Raw genomic sequence first — 27900 nt, 5'->3', positions numbered from 1 at the left:
GGCTACAATATTTCCCAATATTTTTTTTTGGTGGTAATTTTTGAGAGCAGGTGAAAGCTACCATGCTTCCTTCAGGTCTCCTTGCATTGCCACAAATTCTGTTGGAGATTGTCCTTGTGATTTATCTGTCTGGATGAGGTATGGAGGCAGCTGAGATAGGACATCCAGCATTCCACATTAAATGAGGTTGTAAAATGCTGTTTCCTGAGGTTATTTCTTATAATAATAGATATGTTCAATACAAGTATTTCAGGCTATAAATGCCAGTGGTTTCTATTTCTGTTAGGAAAGTGGGCAGAAGTAAGTAAAAAAGAAAAAGGAAAGCACTTGAATTGAAAAACAGGGAAGTGAGAAAGATTACTGAAGAAAAACTGTTGAAATTCTGATAGTATGAGATAGTAAGATGTGTTGCCTGTACAAGCAAGGGACTCAATTTGTTGACTTAAATGTCTCCTTCCCCTCCTACATTGCTGTATTTTTCTACATTACTAAAAGGCTATGTTAATTTTAATCTCGCTCTGCTGCTTAAACAGCGGCACAACTTCCCAGAAGGTGATATATGCACTGTATGATTCAGGATTGAGTGCAATACAAGTTGAGTGAAAAATATAACATTGAAATAATATTATGGTTTTTTCGCTATTACACATAATATTTTAATACATTTTCACGTAACAGTACATAATTCATGCAAATATGTTCCTTTGAGTGATTCATGATTGCAGCAGGAGGGACAGGAAGTAGTCTTTCATCAAGGTGAGATCAGAATTGGATAGCAGCCTTGAAATCAAAGGACAGAGACAATTTAAGAATAAATCTATCCTAAAACTGGAGAACTGAAGAGATAAAAATAATCTCAAAGTTTGCACTAAGATCAGAACCTTACAGTTTGGAGGAAATAAATTTTCTCATCTAAGAAAGACTGAGAAGAACTTTGCTCTAAAGAGATTACTTTGCTTTTGGCCTGTTTCCCTGTGCTATGCAGAGTCAAAGCTCTTTACATACCCATGCGCTTGAGCTTTCTTCCCTGATAAAGTCATCCCCACTTTTAGTCAATGGATACTTATGCTCTCTCTATTTCACATTGACTAATAAGTCACAGTTCCTGTCTGTCTTTGCTCTTAAAAATGAAGCCTTTATCAGTCCTATAGAAATGGCTTCCTTCCCAGAAATGGGAGAAGCTATTCTGTATATGCCTCACCACAGAGATTTTCTCATTCAAACAACAGATTTCTTAATAATATATTGAATGGTAGGTGGGACTCTCCTGTGCTGTCCTCTCTCTGTGAGGTCCTATGACACTGAAGCAGGGGGTGGCCTCTTTCTAAGTTTCTGAGTGAAGGATAGAGACAAGGAAAGGCTCATGTGGTTCTTTTCTACCTGAAAGGAAATTCAGGATGACCAATATTGCACCCAACAAGAAAAGATACAACAGGTCCTATCACAGGTTGCTTTCTTTAGGGAAGCACGGAATAGGCAGAGTCCAAAAAGTCTTTTCCTTTTGTCTGTCCTTAAAATTTTCCACAGCAGGATTGTCTCCCATTACTGAGTTCTTCAGACAGCCTTCTTAAAATTAATCAAGTGAAGATCATACATCACAGCAATTGGAAGGAATGTTACTTTGCATATGGATGGACCTCCCTGTGAGAGCCTTTTTTTCCTGGATGTTTAGCCAAAATCTTTTTTGGCTTACATTCCTCTTACCATGTACCACCCAAAAGAAACCTAAGCATTCACAATTCCCCTAAACCCAGGAGAGCTCAGAGTGGTCAGTGCTGTAGAAATCAAAGAGCTTTTATAGACATGCATGTCAGTCTTGCAAGTTATCTTTTAGACATGGAATATTATTGACGTCACTCAAGTTTTAAACAGAATACATTTGATTTCTTGATCATGGTTACGACTTTCCTCCCTACAATCCTGTTATCGTAAAGATGTGAACTACACAAGTGTCTCTGTGTGTAAAACCCAGTATTTATGCAAGGTCACAGGTTAGTTTTTATTATGCATAGCTTAAATGATGAGCAATACCACAGGGACCCAGACAAACAGCAGGCCTTCATTAGATCTAGCCTGTGTACAGTAACTCTTTAGGGCCTGATTTAAGGCCTGCATTTCCTTTTAGAAAACTCTGAATCATGTCTTTAACCTTCTGAAATAGTGGAGAAAAAATGAAATCGCATTTTCTGTTGTTGCTGTCTTCAATTTAAGATTTTAAAATTCAGTTAGCTGCAAATATAAATCATTCTGTTTCAAATATTTTTAGACTCATTGGAGAAATGAAAACTTTTCCAAGGTTGTGCCTCCAACTGATTTGCAGCAGGTCCAGGAGACTGACTGGTTTTAGGACTTCAGATGCGTTAGGTGTGTTGCTCCTGTTGATTTCAATGGGAATTAGGCACCTGTGCATCTCAAGGAATTAAACTAAAGCACCTATATCAGTACGTCCTTTCCAGAATGTTACCCCTTGGGTATTGTAATCAGTCATTTAATGCGTAACCACCAAAATGAGGAAAAACCTAGAAGTAATTAGGGAGGGATTCCTCACACTCATTCTATCTGGCTAAAATTAGGCGTTGCATCCTAAGACCATCCTCCAAGACAATTATGAATCATTCTCTTGGGATATCTATTGGGGTGGGTTGACCTTGGCTGGCTGCCAGGTGCCCAACAAACCACCTTCTCACTCCCCCTCCTCAGAGGGACAGGGGGAGAAATTAAGATTAAAAACTCGTGAGTCGAGGTAAAGGTGGTTTAATGAAGAAAAGCAAAGGTTGCGCACAGAAGAAAAGCAAGGCAAAAAGATTTATTCTCTACTTCCCATCAGCAAGTGATGTCCAAACACTTCCTGGGAAGTTTGTCCCAGTACATGTTGCAGTTGCTTCGGAAGACAAATGCCTTAATAACGAAGCCTGCCCCTCTCCCTTACCCTCCTGTCTCCTTTCTCTTAGCTTTTATTGCTGAGCATGACACCGTATGGTATGGAATATCCCTTTGGTCAGTTTGGGTCGGTTATCCTAGCTATGCCCCCTCCCAACCTCTTGCCCACCCCCAACCTTCAAGCCTTGGGGTGGGGAGGGAGGCTGGAGAGATAGCCTTGATGCTGTGAGAGCGCTGCTCAGCAGTAGCCAAAACACTGGTGTGTTATCAACACCGATCTAGCTACAAATACAAAGTACAGCACTATGAGGGCTGTTATGGGGAAAGTTAACCCCATCCCAGCCAGAACCTGTACACCTATCTTCCTCGAATAACTTTAGATGGATGCTAGGCACCTGTCTGAGGCTTAGCACCAAAATTTCAGCTTAATAAAGTTAATCAAGTCACTGAGTCCAAGTTCATGACTTCTTTTCTACTTCTCATACTCTGGAATTATTTTTCCTTATGAAGTGTGTATGCCAAAACTGAAGTGTGTGCGTGTATATACACACACATTTCATTGGCTTGCAAAAATTTTTCTGAGAACATTTTATCTAGATAACAGCTGTTTTTATTTTTCCACTTGAAATCTGCCTATTTTTCTCATAGATTTTAGAGTAACTTTAAGGTTTGGAAAAAGTCACTTAGCAATGGAAATCAGAGGTTATTTAGCATTGCCTGCTAACATCAGCAGATCTGTTTAATTTCTTCCATTATTTTCATTGTATTCAATGTGTGTACGTGGAACACATTTTTTAATGCAAAGATTTTGCATGGGGAAAATACTTGTAGCTGTGCATTACTTGGAAGAATTGTATTGAATCCTTGATCAAAGCTATGCATTGTCATGTATTAGGTGGGTCACATCTGGGCTATAATATCTGTGGCTTCCAAGTTCCCAGGTTAGTGAGACATGGAAGACCTAGCTAAAGCTTTGCACCCAAAGTGAAATTGTTACTGAAAAAACCTTAAGTAATATCATGCAGAAATAATATGTGTATAGAGACTTTAGAGAGAACATTATCAACTCTTTCCCAGATAATGGTAAAAAAAGGCAATGTAAAAGAAAAATCTATTACCAAGGAAAAAATTCCAAGGTCCTAAAGGAGAAATAGACTGTAAAGGAATGTCACTGTAAGGTAGTGTACAAGCTTTGTGTTGGATTTGTCTTCTGAAACTGACAGTCAAAACAGTATAAACATGAGCTGCTGTATTGCCCCTTTTCTTCACAGTAAGTTTCGTTATTACTTTCAATGAATATTTATATCACGATGGGGTCCAGAGGCCCCAGTCAAGATTGGGTCTTCATTGTCCCAACTGCTCTGCAAACATATACAAAGACAGATATCCTTCTTTAAAATGGATACAATCAAACCAGACTGTCAAAGGCATTCTTGTGTAAGCTCCTCGCTGGTGAAACTGAAGGCTCAGAGTTTTTCCCTCCTTGAAACTAATACTTTGTTTGGATAGCGTGTGAGAAAAAGAAATTGTGGAGAGAGATTCCCATGTGCATCAGCTACTAATGTCTAATAAAATCACGTTGCAAACTTTTGATTACTGTGACTGTTAAACATAACCAGTCCATTTTCCTTCAGGTAGGAAAAGCTAAGTTAGAAAAATAAGAAGTGAAAACATAGGGGTATCAGAAAAATATTTTCATCAATAAAATAGGCTATCAGGGAGGCTGAGAAGCAAGGGAGCTATCCTAGCACTGAATAAGCAGCAAGACAAGGGAGTTGAATACAGGTTGGTCCAGGTCTATGTACACAGAAGAGGTGAGCTGGAAAGCACAATCCACAAAATAATCAGAAACAAACACTGTGAAAGTCTAATATTTGATCCTGCATTAGCTTGTTGAATTTGAATCAAACTGATAAAAGGATATTCAGGTGCCTGCACAAAGCTCAGAACTTGGGTCGTAAACACGCATTGATTTACATGTATGTGCACACTGAAGGCTTACACGTAGGCTTACACTGCTGTTTCTATCTTTGTGGCAGGTATCTGATTAAATAAGACTTCAAGGTGGATATGCAATGACTTTTCAGAACATGTCGTATACACTTTTAAAAAACTTATGAATTGGTACAAGTAATGTAAAAGTCAGATAACTACATAGTTGATAAAAGAATTAAATTTACCATGTGAAGCTTTATCTCCAAATAGGAAGTTTTCTACTTTTTCAGAAAGGCTTTGACTACAGCTCTTACATTCACTTAGCTGTTTATAACTGATTCCATATGATTCTGTGCAGATGTCTTCACAAAAGGTGAACATTTCCATGGAATAAAAAGTTGTCATGAAATACCTGAGTGATGTTTCAATTTTGTCATATAGAAAAGCAAGTAGCAGAAATATCACAAGACAAAAAGGAATGATTTGAAATAGCATGTTAGTCCCTAAATTCTAGTACAACAATCCAAGAAGAGCTCGTCTCACCCACTTAGCTACCTGAAATGTTATAAAGACTACGTGTACTGGCTAAGACATTCTTAAGCACCTAAAACTCTGATACTGGGTGTGCCATTAGTTACCACTACCTTAGCTGAACAGTGTAACTACATCCTCCTTCTTGCCTCAGACTGGGTAAGATTCGTGAAGTAGTTGTCCCCGTCTGAAAACACCTAAATTGGTCCAGCTAGGGCTCATTGCTTAAGAGTAACTATCACAATGTTTGAAATTCCTGTGAAAGAGGTGACAGCTGAAACTCCACAGTAAAATTACATAGACCTTTTACAGTAGGTGCTTGCTACTTCAATTTCCCTAGTCACTTAAACTATTTTTCCCCCAGACTTCCAGTTTTGTGGCTTCTTCCAGAAAGAAGTAATGTGCATCATCCCTACGGACATGGGGTATGAAACAAGGATACAGATATTTTAGAAAATTACCCCAAATTTCTAAATTGTACCCATGGCTATATATTTTTTCTGAACACTGTTAAGCTAAATAACATGTGCATTTCTATCTCATTTAAAAACCATTTAAGATAAGAATAATTTTAGAACCAATCAAAACAGAATCCAGAATGTGGTTTGGTACACAGCTCAGAGGGGGGAGGAGTTGTGATTCTGCTCTGAGTCTGGTCTGACTCATTTCTATCTTTGTTCATGTTTAGTGATTGTCTAATGCATGGAACATTAATAATGCTTTGAAAAGGTCCCAGGTCTCAGTTCCTTTCATATTAGGCTACATAATCATGTTTCCTTTGGCTTGTTCTACTTCTCTTGCCATGAGTTTTGCCTCTTTGGATGTATTCTGCCTTTGTTTCAACATCTCATCCAAACTTGCCTCTGGCCCCCATTTGGCGGTTAGGATGTCTTCTGGAACAGAGGTTTTTGGGGTGCCAGCCTCCTCAGGCTAGCAACTTATATCTCAGCCTTCTTGCTTCTTGGATGAATGGAGAACCAGCACCTTTGTTTTCATCTGAACTAAAATGGAGTAAAAAAGGTGTGCAAATTTAGCAGATGGGTTCTTTGAATTACTTAGGTGCAGGAATGCCTCATTCCCTACACAAATAGCCTTAAGTGTGAGACAAATAGCTCAATAAACTCCTTGGAATATGCACGATTGTAGACCCCTAAAGAAATTTCTGCCTAAATCCTTAGCTGCAAAATATGTATCAGGAACTTGAGTTAGCTAAGTAAAACATCACAGAATTTCTTTCCCTACATTCCTCAATGCAACCTAGTATCTTGTTAGATGCTTAAAGACTTGGTGGACTGCCCACTAGTATCAGCATAGTTATTGTTTTTAATGACTTGTACCTTTTTTGTTTTGTTTTGTTTAAAGAAAAAGATAGTATACAAATGGTGCTGCAGTAATTGTATATATTTCATAGCAGCACAATCCCTATTGTGACAGCACAGAAATCTGGGGATTGAAAATTTTACTTTGAATTTTATTTCTCAAGAGTAGTTTTGGCTCTGGCTTTCTTTACAGGAAATCTAAGCTTGAACCAGCTTCCAATTTCTGCTTTTCAACTTTCACTCCTGACTTAGCTCTTATTAATAGAAGGGGAAAGAGTAGCTGTGGATAAAATAGCTGCAGCTATCAGTCCTGGACATAGAGTTCAGACCACATAGTCAAAAAATCAATGTGCAGAAAAAAAATGTTCTCTCTTTATTATTCTTTTTTTGATATTGATGTTCCTTATTTTTAGAGTTGTGTAGCAATGCCTATTGTTATGATGCAGAATGTCCCTCCCAGTGGCAGGAAATGTATCACACCCGTGCCCCTGTCCTCAGCACTTTCTTCCTTGCACCATACTCGTGTCCTGGACCTGTCACTAAATGTTAACTGATCTTACACTGACAGGACATTTGTATATAGCATAACAGTCCACACTGTGAAGACAAACCTAAACTATTAGAAACTTCTCTAGTTCTGGAGATATAGAAACTTGTGAGCACTACATCTGTATCACTGCAGACTACATGCATGTACTGGACTGGATCAAATCAGATTAAATGTCTTGGCACTATAAGCTGTAGAAATGAGAGGAAGAGCAGATCTGACACCAGACTTTGGCCTTGATGTGTTGTAAAGAATATGATTGCCTCTATATGGTCTCCTTTACAGCCAAAGGAAGACAACAGGCACCTCAGGAAGTTGATTCACAACATATGTGTGCTGAACTACTCTCAGGAAGTGATTCTTCCTCCACTGTCTGCACCAGGAGTGTAGAGACTAAGCTACTAAATAAGACACTTAAATTCAATGTCTGACGTTAAGTGGAGTGAATCTGGTCCTTTTTGATCATGTTTCTAACACTGTGTGGTTGTAGTTCGGATTCAAAGCAACCAGTGCCTTTAGGAAAAGCCAAGCTGGTGAACTGGGCAAAAACATGTTCAGCTCCAGCAGGGCCCGGTCTGCCTGGACTGCATGAGGAAATACACTTGAGACCCTGAACCCTCCTTTACAGTAAGCTCTGGAAGTCCAACTGAGGCAGCTCCTTACCACAGGTCTGAGGGTTGACAAAGTTTCTGGTAGATACTCTGCTCATCTGAGTGATCTCCAACTTTCTTTGTCTGGCTGCGTATGGCTACTTTGTGGCTTGGATCAGCAGGAGCGCCTGTGGAAATCTTTATTAAATAGCTGAGACTGGTTTTCAGTCCTTTTGTGCTTTATAATAGTGCAAAGATCCCTCATGTCTAAAACTGGCATATTTCTCTTTGAAATTTTATGTCTCACAAAACTTCAGCACTGTTCCAAAGAAAAGCATCTGCTGCAGGCTAACTTAGATATTATATAGCCCTCAAAGCAGAATGTTAGAAATAAAATCTGTAATTTCAAATACAGTGCTGGAATGAGACTTTGACTTCATTGGTACTCATGGAAATCAAGATTAGCTCCATTTATATGGACTTTCTTCATTCTCAGACAACAGAATTAGTAAGTAAAATCTCTGTAGCAATGCTGCACAGCATAAATGTTTTTACACAGCTAAAATCATACATGACATAGATACACTTGCTTTTGAGACAAGAAGCTTTAGGATATTCTGTGGTCAAGGTGCTAAAACAACTACTTCTCTTTCTAAGACTAATTATAAGAACCTCAGAGTCTACCTATATTTTCCAAGGCAGAAGCCACAGACATTAATTTCTAGAGACCTGGGTTACAACTCTAGAGCTCTGTAACTTAAATATTAAGGTTGGTCTGACTGAAGTATGAATGGAAATTTATGCGTGTATGTGTGTGTAAGACCCAGCAGAAACAACAAAATAACTTAAAAAAATTAGAAGGCTTACAGGGTTAAAAGAATGGCCTGCATTGATAACGAAGGACACTGTACCCGACTGCACCACTTCCAGAACACTGTTGCCAGCAGCAAGACTGAGGAATGTGTTGTTTATGTCAAAATATGCACCCTGATAACGTCGCAGCACGGATGACTTCTCTGTGAAGACCCTTCATCCTACCATCAGCAGACAGGAAATAAGATTGTAGCATACAATATATACCATTCCTTTCCATGTTAGTCATCATGAAATCACATTCCCAATGAGGAAAAGAAGGCAATGGGCAGCAACCTGGTGTAAGATTCATGGATGCTGGAGTATCCAAGACTGAGGAAAAAGACTGCCCCATAACAACTGGTGAATCTTAAAGGAGATAAAAACCTGTCCAAAGGTTAATTTTCAATGCTTGTCAAGAAGAACCCCAGAGGCACTAAAAGGACTCAGTAGCTTCTGCCCCTTGTCTTCTGTGCTGAACACAGGTGATCCTGGCCAGACCACTTGGGCATACACATTTAGGTATGTGGGAGTATGTGGGTGTAAAAGTGCAACTGATTAAAATATGAGAGAATGAGTGTGAGTATGTAAAATCACTTTACTTAGAAAATTTGTAAACAAATATCACCTTCCCCAAGATCTCCCTGAGTTTTATTACACTAATTTCTCCACACAACTTATTTATGTAGCTCTGTACAAGAAAATGACAATTTATCTGAGCTGCAGACTTTGCAATCTAAGTAGTTATTGCATTAACATGCAATGGCTCACAGATATATTTATTTTTAAGATAGAACAATAGGAGAAAAGAAGACCTTAAATGCAAAATTCAAGAAGAAACAAGTATGAGCCACTTTTGGAAAGGAAAACAAACCAAAAACCTCTACCATAATTAGACATTTTCTTGTAAGCCTTTGGTAGTTTCAGAACAGCTGTGGGGGAAACTAGTTCCTTTTGATCGGTCAGTGTGTGGTACAACTGTCCCTTCAAGTTTATAATGTTTCTCTTTAACTTCTGAACTTTTGATGTGTTTTTAAGTATATTTTTTGCAGTAAAAGAAGCACTGAAACAGGACACACTTCAGATTCTCCTGTGGATTTAAATTTATTACGTGTAATATATCAACTTTGATCCTAAAAGATGTAGACATAAAACAATAGACAGAACATCTGCCACTGGAATTACACCACCTCAGAAGTAAAATGTGGCAACTGATAGCTTCCAGACTTCCTGTTTACCTCTTTAAATCTATTTATTTTCTGTATTTTATTACTTTGCATAGATTGTGTGGGTTCATAATCCTCATATAGGCTACTCCTATCTACATTTCTATTCTGTTCCACCCCTACTGACTCCTAGCCCACAGATACTCTTTCATCTTACTTTTTTTTCACAGCTCAGCCTCCTGAGCTGTTTCTAATCTTAAAAACCTTTTCATTTGTCTTGCCTCCTTTTCAGCCAATGGTGAGAGATAGTTACCTAAAGAACCCATCCTAAAAGAAGTATCTGTGGTCAGTGGCTGGAGCTGCTTTTCAGAAATTTTGTCTCATTCTCTGCTGACTGTGAAAGGACACTAGCATAGACTAGGTGCCTAGCCTATGGATGACTGAAGTTAGGAGTTGACTTTTACCAATTGTATTTTATTGTTTATTGATATGTTCGGATTTCTGTGCTCTTGACTTTTGTAGCTTCCTGGTTTGAAAGTGCCTCTAAATTGGCCATCCACATTAAGCAGTTTCATTTGTAAATTTAGCCACGTTGGATAAATACAGGAGGGGGAAAAAACAGATACTTCATGCAATCTTAGGAAAGATATTACTCTGCTTATAGCATGCTCTGTGGCTAATATTCTGCACTGGTATTCTCTAAATCTCTTGACTGATTCCAAAGACAGAGTAAGGTAACTATTAACCACATAGTTAATAGCTAAAGGTAGGTGATGTGATTCCCTTTCAGTGTTTTCTTATGCCATGTATTAAATCTAGCTTGGAAGGCTGACTATGATTTGAAGACTTGCAACTGTTGGCAAAGAGAAACATGCTTTATTCTTTTTCTCTACAATATTCTTCCTGCTTTGTGATTTTTTATAAAGAATATTACTTAGAGTAGCAAAGGAAATACAACCCCACCCCCAAACCCCCAAAAAACCTATGGAGAATAATACCATTTAGTGATATAGAATCATTTCTGTTTCAATTTTTTAGTAAAGCACATGTTGCCAAAAATAAACAAACATCTGGAAGATGAAGGATCATTCTGTACAGTGTATAGTCCAAGAAACATCTTTGTCTTGTTACAATCTTGCGTGATTTATCAAATATGTAAAAGATAGAAAGCTGCATGGATCAGATGACTGATAATGGGAAACAGACTTTTACCTTTAGGTTACTGGTTCAAGTCCAACCTATGTACAGCAAGCAAATACCACTCATGCTCTGGGTCTGATATGTAATACACATGTATCAGTGAACTCCTACCCTGTTACCAATGTAAAAATGGCAACACCATTACATTCACTGTAATAATTGGTATTTTTTGTGACAGTCACAGCCGGTGAAGAAGACTGAATGGATATTGATGCTAACTGCTTGGAACAGTTTCTCTAGAACGCAGATTTAGCACATTGGAAAGGAAACTATAAGGAGGCTTTCAACTGTGCATCTCTAAAACTAGATAATATCCTGTAATAAAAGAGAGAGAGATAACAGTCTAGAAACAGACTTACTAGAAGTTAATACCTCTGCTTTGGTACCCGACAGCTACAGTGATTAATCAACTAAGAACACCTGAGAAAGCATAAAACAAATAACAAATCTCAAGCTAGTAAGTTCCGTTGAGTATGCCCTCAAATATTCAGAGAAGTGGCAGTCAGTGTAGATGACCCAAATCCAATGACAACTGAAAGGAACATTGTCTTAGGTCTGAAGCCTATTTATAAACTGTATCTTGAAAATGTTCTTCTCCAGAATATTATTTTCAGTAAAATTGCCACAAAAGTTGCATAGAAAGCTGTTAACAGGTCTCAAAATCTCTGGATTTTGTTCCAAAGTTCAGGAGAGGGACTCTTATCTGATGCCCACAAAACTGGTGAAGAACGCATGTGCAAGCACTTTAGTGCAGTACTACCCTAGGTCAATAAAAGTCTGGAATGCATCTCTCCCTCTAGGCTTCCTCCATTCAGAGAACATCTGTCCCATTTCCTTTGTTCCCAAAGTCTTCTTTTGATTTGTCCCCAACTCCATTCCTGGTTAAGCTGTCTTACTGTCAGTGCTGCAGATGGGAACATTGTATATTTGTCTGCACAAAGCAACAAGGTACATCCTTACTCTTACTTACACCAACAGGTTAGTCATAGTTCAGCTGAAGTTCATTCTGCTCACTTGATCACCATGCGTTTTGCAAAGTTATGATCCTAGTAATTGTATCAGGGCATTTTTATCCATAAACCCTACTTAGTAATACTATCTATGGCTTATTGGAATACAACTAAAGAATATACAGAGAACCTGAATTGTGCTCAGTCAAAATCTGAGTCTGTGAGGTTCAGAGTCCTTCGCGGTTTTTCACTGATTCCATATTCTCTGTCTTCTGTGCGAAATATTTGAACCTGTGGCCACTATATAACTTAAAGCAAATTATTTCTGTGCAAAAAGTGGGTTTTAGATTATTATTTAGATGTTCTCAGGCAGTCCAGGATCATAATATTTAATACTGCTAGTAATGATATATAGCTACGCTGCAAGATCCGGAGAGTCTATTTTGAAGTGTGAAGTGTTTTCTTACAAATTTGTGGTAAATATATATCCACACATGAATGTATATATGTATTTCACATAAATATATTTAAAATCTACCCTATCCAGGAATAATAAGACAAAAATAACTCTATTTGCTGAATATTATACGGTTAAGCCAAGAGATTCAAACAGAGATTAGAATATAGCCAAAGTTTTGCTCAAGCTTGGGACCTAGATCTGAGGTATGTTAGTTCCTTTAACTTGTATGGTCTACATAGAAAGCCTAATTTAAAAAATCCTAATGACTTGTCCAGTCTGGATGCAATCTACTTTTACCTGTCTTTTACAACTAGAATTTATGAGTGCTAGTGTGAGTGATTTCAACAACCGGTCCTCCATGGGGACAACAAAGTCAGCAGTAGATGGGGGCTGATCTCAAAACAGGAGATGTTTGGTCAGATGAAAAACTTCAATAGTTTTATGGTGGTGTTGTGCTAGAAGGCTGCAGTGAAGGAAAATCTTTACTAAAGCATAGTTTTAGGCTTCTGTGCCTTTGCACTTGGGATAAAGATACTGTGACAAAATTCCTGCTTTTGATCATGCCTTAGATATAGGCTAAGGAGTCTTAACTGCAGCACAGGGGTACAGCACCCACAAGGGTGGGTGTACGACCTAACTTTTAAACAGTACCTCAGATGTGCAAAGCCCTATAAGGACACTAATTCATTGTTGGGGATTTTAAAAAAAAAAAGTGCATTTTCAAAGGAGATCCTGGGGTGGTCAAAAATATTATTACACATGGGGAAATCAGTGGTAAAGTAACTTGCAAAGGTCACACAACTAGAGTGGATGCTCAGTGTCTAGGTGATTACAGTAAACCACTCTGCGTCTTTACAAACGTAGACCCTCTGCAACGAGCCTGGCAAGTCTGCAATACTCTTTTTATGAGGGGTGACATGATGCATGAAAATTGCATCTTCATTTTTATCCTGAAGTTGTCGTACAGTAAAATCAACAGAATGTATCTTTAGAATTAGAGTTAACACAATAAAATTCACTAGTTTGACTACTTATGTTGAATGGAGAAAAAAAAATAAAGTTTCTAGTTCCATGAAAGGATCTGCCAAATTTTATAGGATTTTTCTAAATCAAGATTTTATCTAATATTTTTTATTAGTATTTGTAATTTTTCATACTACATAATGCAGCCACTGATTAATTAAGCTAACCAGAGTCTTCTGCTATTCAGATTCAGAAACAAAGGAGACAAAAACACTGCCAACATATTCACAAGAAGTATGTGAACTTAGACTTCAGAATCCTTAGATAATAAGATTTTTAAAGCATGTTAGTGTTCTTAAAACGAGGCCTGCACAGCTACATTGGGTTTGGATTTATGCTGGTACAATTTACAATGTTATGGTCAAAAGCCTTGCATCTTTTTGATGCTTCACAGCAAATTTTAATTTGTCACACAGAATATATCAATTTTTATCTAATTTAACTTTCAATAAATGTGGAAAAAGCATTTTGTTAGTACATATTCTCGCTAATGAAGTAGACGCAGTATGCATGCATGTGTGCATACAACAAAACATTTAAAACACTGAGATAAAAAGTGAATAAGCATGTTGGAGTTTCATGAATTGTTTACACATCATCAAAATTCATTATAGCTGCTGGATAAAATGCAGCTCAAGCATTAAACCTCAGAACATATATGACCTCTAGTGGGAGAATATGAATAACTGGAAGAGAAACAGCTGTGGGTGGAAGTAAAGAGTAACATTTCCTGTTCCCTCTTAATTTTCCCTAGACAGAGATTGGGACAGCATTACCTTCTATAATTCAAGAGAGTTATTCTTCTGCACCATTGACAGAAGAACCTGAGGAGGAAGCATCAACACCAAAATTAATTGATGGGTCTTCAGCACAGGGGTCTGGGGTTCTTGGACCCCAAACTCAAGACGGTTAGTAGGAAAGAGAAATGAGTTTTGCGTGTGTACCTTTGCTTTTGAGTGAGCCCACTTTGCTTGCTTATGAATGTCTACCTCTCTTACTGAAGATGAGGTATATAATTTCTGTACCTTCTACTGTAGAGAGGTATAACATGCCTATCTTGAATGCTCTGAAATCAGATAGGTGACTAGTCCAAATGTTTCCACACTTTCACTATGAAGCTGACTGTGTGCCAATGAAGATTTTCACATAGAATTTTATTAACACTTAAACACTTACAACATTAGGAAAATTTGCTAATCATTGGCAAATGATACCAGTACTTTTTTATTGACTTAGATTTCAATGTAATTACCAACTATCTTTATTTTATAATGATTTGTTACATTATTTTTATAAATGTGTTCATACAAAATATCATTAAAATGTTGAACAATTTTTGGCTGTGAAAACTAGAAACTATGAAACTTAAGGAAAGGGAACTATTTAGAAATTTTCTAAAAATTCAGTGAAGCTGATTTGCTGTTCTTCTGACTAGCTATAGTGAAATAAGAACTTTCTACATCTCGTAGGGGAATTAAAATTGTAAAACACAATCTGTCCCTCTCCCACACAAACATTGTGATGCTAATAATTGGTATTTGTTAACAGCTACTCTAAACTCTTGTAGTTGAAGCTCACTAGAGTTATCCACTGCTGTGGTGGGTCTTTGTGTTGTATGGTGATCAACATACAACAACAGGAAAAGCCTATTTTTTACTATGCATAACACTATAACTGAATGCCATAGAAGACAAATGAAATGAAAAAAAAAAGGAGTTCATACTTCCAAAATTGTGTGTTCAGTGAAGAGAAATTAATCATTCCTAGTCTTGTTTTTATACATATTACTACTGAGCCTTGACCAGGCAAAAAAAATACACTGATGTCAAAACGAATAAAAATGGAAATTAGAATTTCCCAGGAGAGTTCTGAAAGAAACACATGATTTCCTTCAATTTTGAAAGCTGCAGGATGTTACAAAACATTTCATGTAAATAGTACATATTATGAATTCTGTATCTGTCGACATTTTTGAGCACTGAATGCAAATCAACTAGTGCATCAACTAAAGATATGCATGGGAGGCTCAAGGCTGTAACATATCAAATTGGATTTTTTTTTGGTGTCTTTATTTTTTTCAGCAACATATTTTCCTGTCAGATGTTGCTGCTGTTCTTGGCTTGGTACTGGATAGAAGACTACAAGACTCAGGATCATCAAGCCAAGTTCATTTGTCTTGTTGATATATTTTTGAATCCTTCCCATACTTCTGTCCTTTTTCAGTCTACACCAACCATAGGTGACAGATACCACTCCTACAAGATCAAAAACAGGACAGAAGGAGAAACTCTCTTCCTGTAATACGTTGCATTATTTTGAAAAAATGTCACCCATCCTGAACTCTACATTCATTTAGGCCTAGATTTGCTGGAATGGTTCAAAGTGTGACAGTTTATTTTTTCCCTGTGTCAGGCTTGTTCCCTGTAGGTAGTTTAAAATGTCCTGTGGAGGAAGTCAGGGAAAGTATAAAAAGAGTCTCATGTCTCCAAATATGTTATTCCTGGATGCCCAAGTAGAGATTCTCAAATAAAAGAGTACTCTGGTCACTGATTCTTTAATCTTGCCTGAAAAGGCACCACGTATATAGCCTGCCCTTCAGTTAGTTACTGCTGCCTGTTGGTAATTCACAGATTCAGAAAGCAAATCTTCCATGTAGCTACAACTTATCTGGAGAAAAGACTCATCTGCAAGAAAAACATTTTAATACTCATTCATTATGTTACTATTTTATAAAGTAACCAGAACAAACAACCAGCCATCTGCTACAAGGAGGAGGAAGACATGAAACAGAAAAGTATTTCTATGGGAGTAAAAGCTGAGAAACAGATATGCTGATTTATACCCATAATCAAAGAAAAGATGTATCAAAAATTCAACGCACATAGCAACTAACCATTTTTCCTACTGAAAATTACATCCAGACAAACCACTCAGTGTCATAATTCTCACCAAATTTGAACAGTATCATCAAAAGAAACTTCTGAATTCACTGTATTCATGCAGTTTTATGACTGAGATGAAACAACGTGATTTCTCGTTTTCATGAACTTCTGGTGCTAACCAAATGTTTTTTTTACATGGTCTTCAAGTTACCTTAGCTCAGACTGACAGAGAAATTTTTCATGATGCTGAATTTCTGAATCAGAAAATGTAATTAAACAACATGCAAAAGAAATTGAGGTTCTCCATAGCTTGGTAGGAAAATATTAATTTAATTAAAAATTATTCAGAAGTCCTATTTACAGAACCAAACTTGGGAAATCATAACAAGTTCCAGTCATCAGCTGTTATTTCTCCATCTACAAGGAAGTGCACACTTGCCAGCTTAGGGAGAAATTGGTCTTTGGTTGGCTGCTGTCACCTAATATTCTACTGTTATAGTCTGAGAAACAATGTATCAGAAAAGTAAGTTAAATGACCTTCTAATAGGCATAGGCAGAAAAAAATAGTTTTAAGTAGAATTTAATCACTTTATTGTTGCGATTATATCATGTGGTGATCAAATCAGAATGGGAGTGAATTTTATCACTGACAAAATGTTATTGTTATGTGCTTAGGTGAGCATTTCATTGTAGTAATTTACATATCATTTTTGTACATTTTTTTTTGTAACAAGCTGTTTTCTTTTAAATTCTTTGACAGGTCTTCCCACTTGCCTTTTGTGTACATGCCTAGGGACCACAGTCTACTGTGATGATCGTGAGCTTGATGCTGTTCCACCGTTGCCTAAGGAAACCATGTATTTCTACTCACGCTATAACAGAATCAGGAAAATCAACAGAAATGACTTTGCTAACTTAAGTATGGATAGTAGTATTGTTGCAATTAGCTTTAATTTCTATTATTTCTTGCTCATACTAATCTAAGACACAGTGATTCATTTTATGTAATGTTTGATGATAGTAGGATTATACACATAAATGCACATATGGAAAACTGGTTTGCTACTTTTGAACGTAAAGGTCAATACTTCAAGTGCAGACTGTCCATCAAATTTTTGAATTATTAGAAATAACAACGTTCATCTATCTTTTTGCTGTTACTTGTAATCAGCTTTAGAAAGGTAGAAAAATACCCAAACCTCATGGAATATTTGTAGCATATTAGAAAGTACTGTTTTCCTAAACAAGACAAGTTCTCAGGTAGACATACTTTCAAATATTTGCAAAGCATCTGTGTGAAAGGAATTTTACCTTTAAATTTTACATTTAAATTTTATATTTAAAGTATATGTTCATTGGTTTACTCCAGAATTATCTAGGAAAATCTTCATTAAATGAAAACTGCTAATCCAAAACTATTTGTGGCCTAAAACTGGACAAAACTGGTGATTTAGGGAGCTTATATTTTCACATTTGCCACTTGAGATTCTTAAAGATACCTGATTTTTCAGGAAGTATTAATCCTATCCTGTTTAGGGATAGGGACTGCTATACACTCACCAGCCTGAATATCAAGCCACATTCTTTGTTTTTTGTTTTAGACCTAACTTTGTGTAACTAATGCTTATTGATTTTATGATGAGAAGTGTGGAATCAGTGACAAAAAAGGTTACTACAATAATTCAGGGGAATGCAAAGATCCTTTTATGAAAGAAAACTATAAGGTTTTGGCTTGTTCAAACCAAGATGAAGGTTGGGAAGGAACACAACTGGTATATAAAAAAACCAAGGGGAATGAATACTAAGAAGAGAGAAACTTTATTTAGGCCAAAATATACTGCTAGCATAAGAATAAAATAATAAAATAGAATTAAATAAAATAACGATGAAAAACATTGTGGGTGGAAAACAGAAGTAAGCTACAGAATAATGCATTTAAAATTAACGCATATTAATGCACTGATATTTAGACCTTGTTCTCTTTTGTCAAAAATAAGTTTCATTTTCTTTTTTTGATTGGAAAAAGTATTTGAGTGTATTTCAGAAAAAAGTCAATATATCAAATTTCTTACATATAAGAAAATGTTGAAAATAAAGAAACATGTGGAACAAGATGGTAGAGAATATGTTTATGTTCCTTTAAATGTATTTTTCCAAAAGATAACCATTTAAAAGAGTCCCAGAACACACAGAAATTTTTAAAATATTAACTTTAAAATCCTCCACTGAAAGACGTATGAAGAATGACACAGACAATTCTAAACAGGATGAGAAGGAGATGTTGGCCCCCTTCCTTAGGAGAACTATTCAAATACAGATTATTGCATTATATACAGAGAGAGCTGTCACATAGTAGGCCAGGAATGGATCTGATTCAAGACACTTCACCTGTAATTTAAATAACCCATTTGCCTTTTTCTATTTTAAAGCTTTCAGGAAATAAATTCTTACATGCTTGTTGTATCTTATTTCTCTGCCAGACAATTTAAAGAGGATTGATTTGACTGCAAACTTTATATCAGAGATCCATGAAGATGCCTTCCGGAGATTGCCCCAACTTGAGGAGCTGGTGCTCCGTGACAATAGGATAAGGCAACTCCCTGAGCTACCATCTACCTTAACATTCATTGATGTTAGTAAGAACAGGCTTGGTCGTAAGGGAATACGTAATGAGGCATTTAAAGTAAGTCTGGGTTTGATGGGAAAATCTTTTCTTCCTCTCTCCAAAAGATGTAGTCAGAAGAGCTGCCTAAGTGTCCCTCTACAGTAGTAAAACTGTTAAGATTATAGGCATCATGACTGTGCTGGCTGCTGGGCAATCTATAAAGATTGAGCAAGATGCATGAGCACTATCAGCTGGACATGAAAACCCTTTTTATTCTTCTTTACAAAGATCCACACAAGACATGTGATGGCACACTATGTTTGTATCTATGAACCAACCACCCACATAACTAGCAAGACTCCAGAAAGCTGCTTGATGTTCCCTTACAAGTAGGGAAGAGGGAAGGGCAAAGCTACGGATGCCCCTGCTTCAAACTTACTCCACCACGTATCTACAGGGGAACTTGCTAGAGTATTCATTAAATGTATATACTTTCTTTCCACCTTGAAAAGCAGGGAAATTGGAACCTCTGAGTGATTGTCTTTCCTCAAGAATTTTGGTGGGGAGAAGCAACCATGTACTGCTCCTAATTGCATGTGAAATCTGAAGTAATTATAGAATATAGGCTAGCTTCATATGTTAGACCTGGCTCATATGCACTATTCAGTTGCATCTAATAAGGTAGTTTTAACCAGCCATCTCTGAATTCCTCCTTTGAAAGACAGCTTCTTAATGAAGCAACCAACAGCAGTTACTGAATCAGATATTTTCTTCTAGCCCAACATAAGGCAGGTGTTGGGAATAGGAATGATGGGCAAAAATCAGTCCCCCAAATTGAGACTCTAGCCTAGCACCCTTCTGCACTCTCCTGATTTTAGCCATGAAGGAGTCTCAGCCTTTATCTTCCATATTTGCCAAGAACCTTCACCCTGATGTCTCAGAGTTCTGTTAGTAGAATTAAGCTAGGACACTACACTCAAAGAAGTAGTTAGGTACCATGATAACTTGTGTGTGTAAAAAGGGGGCAAAATGAAATTATTCTACTGAACCTTATTGACCTAGCCAAGTTTATATATTACAATTGTTATAATTACCAGATGAAGCTGCTTCTTCCACTAAGTCAAGGGAGAAAATTATTTACTTTTTCAAAAGAAATGAGAAATTTATTTTTAGCTCAGGCATTTCTTATGCAGTTATAATTTGGTTCAACACCAATACACTTCTGCAAAATTGAGTAAGCTTGTCACAAAAGCAAGAAAGCACAGAATAGGAAGCCTTCCTGCATAATAACCGGGTAAGGCAGTATTTTCACTTTAGAACAACATAATTGAAATTACATCTCTAATTATTAAGTCTCCAGACATTTCAATTTTTTTTTTCCTTTATTTTAATGCAAATACCTAATCTTTAACAGTAACATTTCTCAGCCTATGCAAACAAAAGTTCATGACTGTCTTTGAATTTCTGCCTTGTCAACTGTATCATGCTGAAACAAAATGTGTTAGTATCCAGCGGTGCTCATTGCAGTGATAGATTTCAAACTTAATTGCTAGAGATTTTCAAAAATGTCTTTCATTTTCCCCTGCCTTTTTCCTTCATCTTCTAGGATCTGCATGAACTGCAGCATCTTTACATCACTGACAATAACCTGGATCGCATTCCATTGCCACTCCCTGAAAGCCTCCAAGCTCTTCATCTTCAGGTAAGCTACAAAAGCAATGGCTCTATATATCATGTTCAAATAGTAAGTAAAACTGGAAAGGGTAACTACGGTCTTGTTTTGTTTCTTCTGTTTATCCAAAAGTGTACTTACTTAACTAAACAAACTATTAGAAATATACAGTTAACTAGCGAATGCAGTATTTGAAAGATGTAAAAATTAGCTCAGCTAAGCATTAATTATTAGAATTTGTAATATAATATTTTTCAAACATAAAATTCTAAATTTATTGTTAGTACAGATTAAAGTTATGTTCACAGCTGTCAAGAGCAACATTAGTCTAAGAGACTTCCAAGACAGAAATCCCTCACACTGCTCATACAAATCTTCCAACGGGAATGCTTTTAGATACCCAAAAGAAAGTTACTTTACATATTGGTTGTATCTTTACCAGTGCATTTGATTCTCTTAATACATGTAATTCCCATTTGCTAACATTTTTTCAGCCAAACTTTTCCATTTTACTGTGTTGGAATCTCCCATCCATCATCTTTCTGTATTACTATTTTTTGTATTTGCTTTTAGCTATACCTTTGTTTCTGACTTCTTCCTTTTAACCTTTTCCATCTCTGCTTCTTTCCCTTTATCTCCTCTTGTACCAATGCCCAGTTTTGATTATCAGAAGATGTTTTTGTTTATTACATAATACAGCAAAAAAACTTTGAATAAATGTCCTGCTGTACCATACATATTTTGACTTCTATCTTTCAATAAATACATCTATAGAAATATTCTGCCTGCTAGCTGACTATTTTTTTCACCTGCCCAAATTAAATATTCAGTGCTATGTGCTACAGGCCAAAGCTTGTGAGCCAGACTTTTTCCACACCAATTTCTGACTAGCAAAGGATGGAGAAGGGAAGAATTTTCAGACAGCCCTGATTTTAGGAGATGACCCTTTTATTCTCAATTTCTGATAATATTGTATTCTAGCAATTCATTGTTGAAAATAGTTACTTCAAGAACAAAAGCTCAGTGAAGATAAGGTATATTAGTGGAATTTACATCAAAGGAATAAAACCTAAAGCATTCAATTTTCCCTGTATATATACAGATGTGGGTTAAGCTAATGTGAGAGGGCCTGGGGGAAAGAAATTTGTCAAAGATCAAATTGCAGATTTGTGCGTTTGCAGGTTGACGCGTATCAAGCTGTCAGGATAGTAATTATAGTTCTATGATTATTGGACTGGCCTATGCTGGTTCCAATTTGCATTAATAAAGCTCTTCAATATGATCCTGGAAATGAAAATGCTCTATATTTCTACCAGGCCCCTCCTGCAAAGCCTGTATCTGTTACATGGTTTGAGTTACTCAGTTTTGAAGCTTTGCACTGGCCAAGACATTTTCCCCTACTTGGGACATTTCTCTGTTGATGACTTGTAGCCATGATCTGTTCCCTTGGCTTCAAACAAGTATCTTTGTAGGCACTGAAAATACATCCATAAATTGTTCTTCAAAGAGTAAAAAATTGCTTTCAAGCAAGTATTCTGATAGCTTTTTTTTTTTTTTTAGAACAACAACATTCAAGAGATCCACGAAGACACTTTCTGCAAAATGAAAGATTTTAATTATGTACGTAGGGCTCTTGAAGACATCAGACTGGATGGTAATCCCATCAACCTGAGCAAAACACCTTACGCATACATGTGTCTTCCCCGTTTGCCAGTTGGTAACCTCATCTAAGCTTTGACAGAAGCCAATACTGTCATATGCTATAAGGATCTTTAAATACAAATTATTATCTCACTGCTACACTAAGCAAGATGCAGTTTTTCAAATCTCATTACTTTGGGAAATATTTCTATTAATAATGAAATTGATTACAGAGATACAAAGAATAATATGAAATGCTAAAAGACAACTCAATTATCTACCCAGCTGTAAGTTGTATAGCAATATCAAGAAAAATATTTTACTACAAAAACTGTACTGAAGGCAATAAAAGATCAATGTAAATGTAAAATTTTATGCTGAATTATTCAGATCTAATGTATGAATTCTAAAGTTAAATAATTTTATATGTTAAAATCTAACTATAACATAGTAAATAAAAAAATAAAAATAAAATCTGTGTACACAATTGTTTATCCCCTTTTCCATTAATTATATTTAATTATTAAAAAATTAATTAATAATTAATAATAATTAAAATAAAAAATAAATTAAATATTTTTCTGTCAGAGACACATCCATTTTTCTACTTCTTTCCTTAAACGTCCCTTCATTTTGGAAAAGTACTAGCAGTATTCCAAAAAACATGTTTTCTTTCACAAACAGAATTTTTCCTTGAATCAATAGTGAAATATAGAGATTAAACTTGTATCAACTTACCCCAAAAAAGTACGTCAACTATTTACTTATATCTTTGCAGTAATAGTTGGTCTTTGTAATGCTGACGAGGCCCAAACCTGTCTTCTGTATCTTTGATAAATTTGCCTGCCAGATTATCTGGCTAATAAAAATCTCATGTAAAATAGCCTATTTGAGAAATATTGAACTTTATTCTGCATAGGAAGTGGAAAAAACTCCCCTTGACATATTTCCAGAGTCACACAAAATATTACGGTTCAATATACTAAGGACCAGAATTCAGAGACCCAAATCACAAATATCCTTGTGGAGCCATGGCTCACTTTCCAATTATTTGAAACAATTTCACTGAGCTTTTCTGCTTTACCATTTAAGAGCCTTACCAGTCAAAGATTAGGAAATTCCCTCCCTTTGGATAGTTTAAACAACTCTCCTCCTTTTGTGGGGGAGCTTTAATACATTTTTCTAGAGAGAAAGCCCCCAGAAAAGATCCACTAGATACAACATAGGTACTTGCTTATTCTGTTCTACAGTAACAAGCAGCAAATAACACCTGCACATCTTCAGTGATAAAGGTTTGATGAAAGACTTCAGCCAAAAAAATCCCCATAAAACATAACAAATCCTTCCACTTACACAAGTTGATATTTGTTCAATATCAAAATTCTCTTTCATCTAACTAAACATACATGCTCATTTAAAGTGTAAGTGTAGCTGACTTTCTAAATTTCTGTCAGGCCAGGCAATGGAAATTCTGTTCAGAAGAGCTCACATTCTTCACCCTCATTGCCACTTTCTAGAAGAGAACACACTGGGAACATGGACAGCAGGTTTGTATGCAACAACCTCAGATAGCCTAAAATCAGAGTTGAAGAAATACAGCAGGTTACACGGACTGTGTCTTTATCACCATACCTCTACCAATTTGGCAGTCTTACTTGAAATCCAGATAGGCAAAACAAAAAAAAAACAAACCAAAAACATAATAGCTGGACCCTTCACTTCTGTTTACAATAATTTTGCTTTGTTTTCAGACACTTATACAGAACAAACCATAGAACAACAGCTATCTTCATTTTAGCATTTCCTTCCAAAGATGAGTTGTTCTCACATACATGCTCTTGAAGCTGAGACAATATTTCTTCTTTCACTCCCCAGTTCTCTTTTCTCTAATAGTAACTAAAATGTCATGATTTAAAAAAAAAAAACCACAACCTTCCAAACTACAGTCTTTGTTTCAGGCCTAAAATCTGAACCTATGGGACTGTGTTTAGTGGTCAAAGGAACGATGTGCAATACATCCTTAAATACACAGAATCTACAGTGCTTTGTTCTATAGGCATTTTGTCCTACCTTTGGGACTCACCTTCCTGTCAATATGTAAATAACCGGCTTTATATTGTTCTGTCAATCAAATGAAAACTAATATTGAGGACGAAAACCATTATTTGTTCTGTTGGGATGTTTTTTTCTTTGAAATCTCTGTCTCTGTCAGTGTGTTGCACCGATGGTGGACACTGTCTCCAGAAGGTTACAATCTCTTAGTGTACATATGCATTGTATTCTAAATACCAGTCAGAGCTTGCATCCACCATCACTTTCTGTGCATCTGCATTGCCTGGGCATATGCCTATGTTCAGACACAAGCTTTAGGCAGACTTTGGGGCACAATTTGAAAAACAACCATGATTCTGTGTTGGGTTTAAATGTCTACGCACTCTTGTCCCCGATATACAGACAGGTTGAACATTGCCCAATCTACACCCTGCAATATTAACATATCTTTCAGAGCTCTCACAGATGTGGCCAGTACCATTCAGGCAAGCTTATTCCTAAAAGAGTCCTAATATTGCAGTGTAAGTTTATCCCTAAAGACTTCCAAAGAAAACTAGCTAGTCAAGTTCACATGGTTAACATAGGTGTGGATGTTGCCTTACACTCCAGTTCAAGTAAAGTGTTTTCTCAGTGCCTAGCAGGTAAGCAGAAGTTCTCAGAACTGGCTGTAACCGTGTAGTTAGCCCAACACTATCACAAAAATTAGGCAGTCAGAAAAAAACCTGATCCTGAGAAAACATTAACCCCCCCCCCCGCCCCTTGCAATATTTTATGGTAATCTAATTAACATGAATATGAGATTCCTACAGAACAGGGACATTTTCGCACCCAAATGGGTTTCGTTACCCATAAAATGTATGTATGAATGTCAGCCTCCACTGGTTACTTCACACCCTGATTGTGAAACTCTTTCCGCTCCAGCAAATGGAGGTGTAAGCAAAAGAATTCCTAGGTTTGACTGAGTGACTTGCCTACCAAAGGAGAGAAAATGGAGAAATAGCTTTCAAAAGGTCACAGGATATAATGCAATACAGGGAACTGTGCTGACAAAGAACTTCTGGGAACTGAGTAAGGGATGGAGCTGGGAGGAAGGAGGTGAGGTGAGGAAGGGACAGGATATGGAGTGACACGATGAAGCAAGAAAGGAAGAAAGCAGGGTTGGGAGCAGAGAGAGGTTATTCTTGCTCTCTCCTGTCTTGCTGAAGTCTTATCCCAGAAGTCTTATTCTCTAGCTGCATTTATTTTTATGCTAAAGAGATTCTAGCCATTTCTTTCCATTCACACCTCACCTCCCATGCCATCACTAACTCTTCATGTTCCCAGTGGAGCACATGTGCTCTGGGAAAGATAAAAATTCAGCGGTTGAGGGGGGAAGTCAGGGAGAGCACTAAAGCCCCTTTCACAGTTGTTGCAGTAGGCTGAATCAGTCCCTGGGCTCTTGTGCAGAGGTCAAGCACCATGCCATGGTTACGGATTTGTTGCCCGTACCACATCTGTTTCAGGGAAGATGCATATCAGTTGGAGAGGGCAACCCTTGCTAATCATGATGAGTATGGTGCACACCAATTATACAAAGTAATGTAGGTGTTCAGATATCTGGGCCCCAAGCATATTCTACGGTGTGTACCTGCAATTTGAAGATTGTTTTGCAAGCTACTCTCAGATCAAGGACAGTGAGGAAAGGGCATGTTGCAAAAAAAACGTAGAAATTGCTGTGGTAGATAAAAATCAACTATTGTACTCCAGAAGTCAAGAAATACTAAATAGAATATAATGTCTCTAAACGCTGCCTTGGAAGAAACCTCTAAAACCACAGATCAGAGCTCCATCCCTTGTATACTGGTCAGCTATACTAATCTAATGCAGACCTCATCCAGTTGCGAAAATCTAACCAGGGATTTGCTAGTTTCTGTGTATATGTTTTTCTTTTAATGTGGTTTTTCTGAACTTCAGTCTTTGTTCCACTTTACAAATCAGTCCAAGTCTCATGGAACTCAGTTGTAATGCTCAGGTGCAGACCTGCTTCATGTGAACAGACCTGAAGCCCGCTACCAAATTCCATTCTTCAGAGGTTTGGGAGAGGTAGTCAGCATGCAGAGTACATGTGCTACCTGCTCTGCTACTTTTCTCTTCTGGAGCCTTAGCTTCTCTTCCTCTGCAGTTCAGTATTCTGCAACAGCACTGCCAAACATAAAGTCTAAACCTGTGCTTGTTTTTCAGCAGTCTTGCAACTTCCCCATTCAAGTACATGCCAAACGTCTGCCTGTGTTAGGGAAAAGAAATGTTCTGACTTCTGCAACTTTGACTGTGTGATACAGGCAAAAAGTCAATGTGAAATTTCACCAAAATAAGAGGTTGTACCAAAACTGCACCAAAGGAGAAGCAGACAAAAACTCCTACAATATGTCCTTTGGTCAGAAATGTCATGCCTGGCATACACCAGAAATAAAGAGAGTGCTGGAGATGTAGAAACTAGACACCTCTATTCTTAGTGACTTCTGTTTCCAGTGACTGTGAAGACTCCTAGGGAATATTATCAAGGCCATAAGCAGTAGTGTAGCTGTCATTTTCCACTGACTTTTGTGAGAGAAAAGCTTTTAGAAATTTTCTACTCGAGTTATCTTCACACTGCTTTCACAAAGTGAATGTTGCATGAACCTGATTGATTTTAGCAAACGATAGATAAAACCAGAACAACTAAGAGCCTTGAAAAAAACTGTGTAATGGAAAAACCTAAGCATTAGAGACTGTGCCCAGTCCTGTGCCCATACTATAAGTCTCTGCTTCCTAGGCAAAACAAACAAACAAACAAACAAAGCCATTAATAAGGACAATATTCTAGTGCAAGTTCACAAGGCCAAGCACACTCACTATATTCTCAGTTTTATACATTATACATACAGAATATCAGTTGTGATCCCCTTTATATTGTGAGTGGATGTTAATGCAAACATAGTAATCTCTTCTGTTCTCTGCCACTGAGTCTACTACCTTTCACTATTCATACTATTGACATCTGCAAGAACAGTATCCTCACTCTTACTTGGTTGCATTTAAAAATGGTGTTTGCATGAGTTTCTGTAATTATTTCAAGAGTGATGGATATGAGATTTGGGGTTCTCCTTTATTAAAAAGAAGGGAGGCTAACCTGAATTTCAGAAAATAAAATAGAAAACTCATAGTAGGTAAAAGGGTGTGTGCCCAGGTGGGTGGGTTTGAAAAAGGAAGGAAGCCAGAAGGACACAATAAAGGGAGAGAATCTTATTTCTCTGAAGTTGAAAATGCAAACACTTCTCTCAGCAACTGAATCAGGCAGAATTTTTAGGAGCAAACTCAGACCTAGACCACCCTAACATCAAATAATTGCTTCAAAATTAATTCATGGGATACAAAGGAGGACATTTTCAACACAGGAAGACAGGTGTACCACTTTAATTTAAATTCGCTGCCTCCCAGATTGAAAAGCATATATATCCTTTGTATTCAAAGTCTAAGTACCTGACTGACAAATGAAAGGTGTTAGATTTGCAGACAGTTCTCTATGCCAAATACTCAATATTGGGGCAAGAACCTGGAAAGTCTATTAAGACTAAAG

At 37.0% G+C, this 27900-nt stretch overlaps 1 protein-coding gene across 1 annotated transcript in view; it reads left to right on the top strand.

The window, feature by feature from the left end:
• Positions 1-22589, top strand: part of EPYC (epiphycan) — a 34720-nt gene extending 12131 nt beyond the window's left edge. Inside the window, exons 3-7 of the mRNA XM_072857915.1 lie at positions 14208-14361; positions 17096-17254; positions 18816-19018; positions 20547-20642; positions 22173-22589. Of these exons, the coding sequence (XP_072714016.1) occupies positions 14208-14361; positions 17096-17254; positions 18816-19018; positions 20547-20642; positions 22173-22343 (783 nt within the window). The 3' untranslated portion in view covers positions 22344-22589. The remainder of the gene's footprint in view (positions 1-14207; positions 14362-17095; positions 17255-18815; positions 19019-20546; positions 20643-22172) is intronic.
• Positions 22590-27900: the final 5311 nt, after the last annotated feature.

The sequence above is a fragment of the Ciconia boyciana genome, chromosome 1 (assembly GCF_034638445.1).
Source record: "Ciconia boyciana chromosome 1, ASM3463844v1, whole genome shotgun sequence".
Taxonomy (NCBI): Eukaryota; Metazoa; Chordata; class Aves; order Ciconiiformes; family Ciconiidae; genus Ciconia; species Ciconia boyciana.
The sequence above is the reverse complement of the archived record's forward strand: the minus strand, read 5'-3'. Positions and strand labels throughout refer to the sequence as shown.